Here is a 2,015-nt window from a genome sequence, read left to right on the forward strand (position 1 = left end):
ACCGGAAACGACATATAGCATCTCCGAAATGACCCCACGTGTTAAATCTTAACTCTGCCCAGATTTGTCCTAAACACATTTTATATTTGTTAAACGGAGAAACAAAGTGGAACACGTGATTCTACTCGTCGTTCTGGTCCATTTACATATATGGCACATCTCCAACGGAGCTACGGACAAATAGTTACGACCTAAATCGTTTTCAACACGTCGAGACGCAAACCGATGCAAACAACACACTAAACAGATCTAATTATGCATGAGAGTTGGTTTTTGTGAAACTACAGAAAATTCTAAGCAACTTACATGTGGAAAACATTTTAATCCGGTCCACGGTTAAATTTATATGAATTTTACAAACGGGCATTTGAGTCTGTCCAAAATATAAAAAAATGGAATTGCTAGGATTTGAACCCCAGATCCCTTGCATGAACATTAGTAGCCCTACCACCAGACTAAATAAGTGGTTGTGTCAAAATTGACAAAACAGCATAAAAATAAATAAGGCAGAAGCTGAGCGCATGGAGAGGCACAAATCCTAAAAATATAACATGCATGGATGGGGATTTGATCCCTGGTCTCCTGGGTGGAAACGCAACACACTAACCACCGAGGCTGAGACGCGCTAGTGATAAAAACGAGTCCCTTCGCTAGATGAGTACAAGCACGCTGAACTGAATCTAAACAAAAACTGAATCTGAATCGCGGCTAGAACTGCACCTTACTGAAACTGCTCGTCCATGGCTGTTCTAGACGGGGTCAATCATCGATCCGGAGGGACTTGGAGGCTTCGACGGGGCTGTCCCAGGCCGGGAATGGGCGGACCTAGCAAGCATCGACCGGATCCATTGGAGAACGACGGCGGACGGGGAGTTGCAGGGCAGCAAGGGCATCCATGGTGGGGCTGCACCAACCTTCGTTCTGTTCCTCAGTGCTGGTCCCCGACGGCGGCGAGGTTTAGGACGACAAGGTGCTCCTGGCCCAGCGACGAGGACCTCGGGGCTAGGTCATTCCGGGGCGGCGACGTGCAGGGGAGGCCACGGGTGAGCTCCTGAGAGAGACCTGCAGAGATTGGAGAGAGCATAGGTAAAATAGAGGGAGGAGAAGAAAGGGCAAGGGGGGAGGCGCGGCCAGGACCTCGTCGGCTGACGGGGCGGCGCGGCGGCTCCAGCAGCTGCTCGCAGGCACGGCCAGAGGAGAGGTTGGTCTCAGGTGCTGGGCAGCGGCGGCGCGGGCGAGCTTGGGGCGAGCTCGACAGGGGACTGCAGAACTGCTCGAGGGGAGGCTCGGGTGCAGGGGAGCTCGTGGAACACACGTTGGAGGCAGGAGCGGGCGAGGGATCTCGTTCCCGGTGCTGGAGGCGTCCGACGAAGCTCCGGGAGCCACGAGCTTGGGCACCATGACATGGGGACGCTGCAAAAACAGGGAAAAACAGAGACGAGAGGGATTCGTGAGGGAGAGGGAAGAGAGAGGGATGAGGAAGGAGAAGGGGCTTGAGGCACGGTGACCTGGGCCACTGTTTGCCGGCGACTCGCTGGCCAACGGCAGGTCAGAGAGGCGGGTGCGCACGCGCCGGGTGCTTGGGGACGGGGCAGACGGGTGGAGCTCCGATGCAGCGGCACGGCCGAGCAGGCGCTGCTGCTCCACCTACAGAAGACGACGGAGATGGAACCCCAAGCCAAGCTCGAGCCATGTCGTGGTGGTCCTGGAGACAGAAAGGGAGACTTGAGAGAGAGAGAGAGAGGAAACGAAGAAGGAAGGAGAGAAGGGAGAGGGAGCACGGCAAGGAGAAGGTCCTCGCGCGCACGGGCTTCGCGCGGAGCAGCTGCTACTAATGCTTGCCTATGAGCGTGGCCGAGGGCGTCGGCTGGAGACGCACGGCGATGAGGTTCAGCGGGATTGGGGAGGAGGGGAAATCGATGAGGAGACAAGGGTGCGCTGACTGTGGGGAATCCCGAGGAGAGGAGGGGTGCGGCGACGGCGGATGGAATTAGGGTAGGATGGGACAGATCCTA

The 2,015-nt window shown here is 55.9% G+C and overlaps 1 protein-coding gene across 1 annotated transcript; it reads right to left on the reverse strand.

The window, feature by feature from the left end:
* Nucleotides 1-522: 522 nt before the first annotated feature.
* Nucleotides 523-1,989, reverse strand: LOC123426160. The gene is made up of 4 exons (XM_045109934.1): nucleotides 1,843-1,989; nucleotides 1,509-1,705; nucleotides 1,138-1,413; nucleotides 523-1,051 (listed from the first exon to the last, which is right to left on the reverse strand). The coding sequence occupies exons 3-4, from the start codon at nucleotides 1,399-1,401 to the stop codon at nucleotides 929-931; spliced, it is 387 nt and encodes a 128-aa protein (XP_044965869.1). The 5' UTR covers nucleotides 1,402-1,413; nucleotides 1,509-1,705; nucleotides 1,843-1,989; the 3' UTR covers nucleotides 523-928.
* Between the last annotated feature and the right edge of the window lie 26 nt (nucleotides 1,990-2,015).

Source organism: Hordeum vulgare, chromosome 2H (assembly GCF_904849725.1).
Source record: "Hordeum vulgare subsp. vulgare chromosome 2H, MorexV3_pseudomolecules_assembly, whole genome shotgun sequence".
NCBI lineage: Eukaryota > Viridiplantae > Streptophyta > Magnoliopsida > Poales > Poaceae > Hordeum > Hordeum vulgare.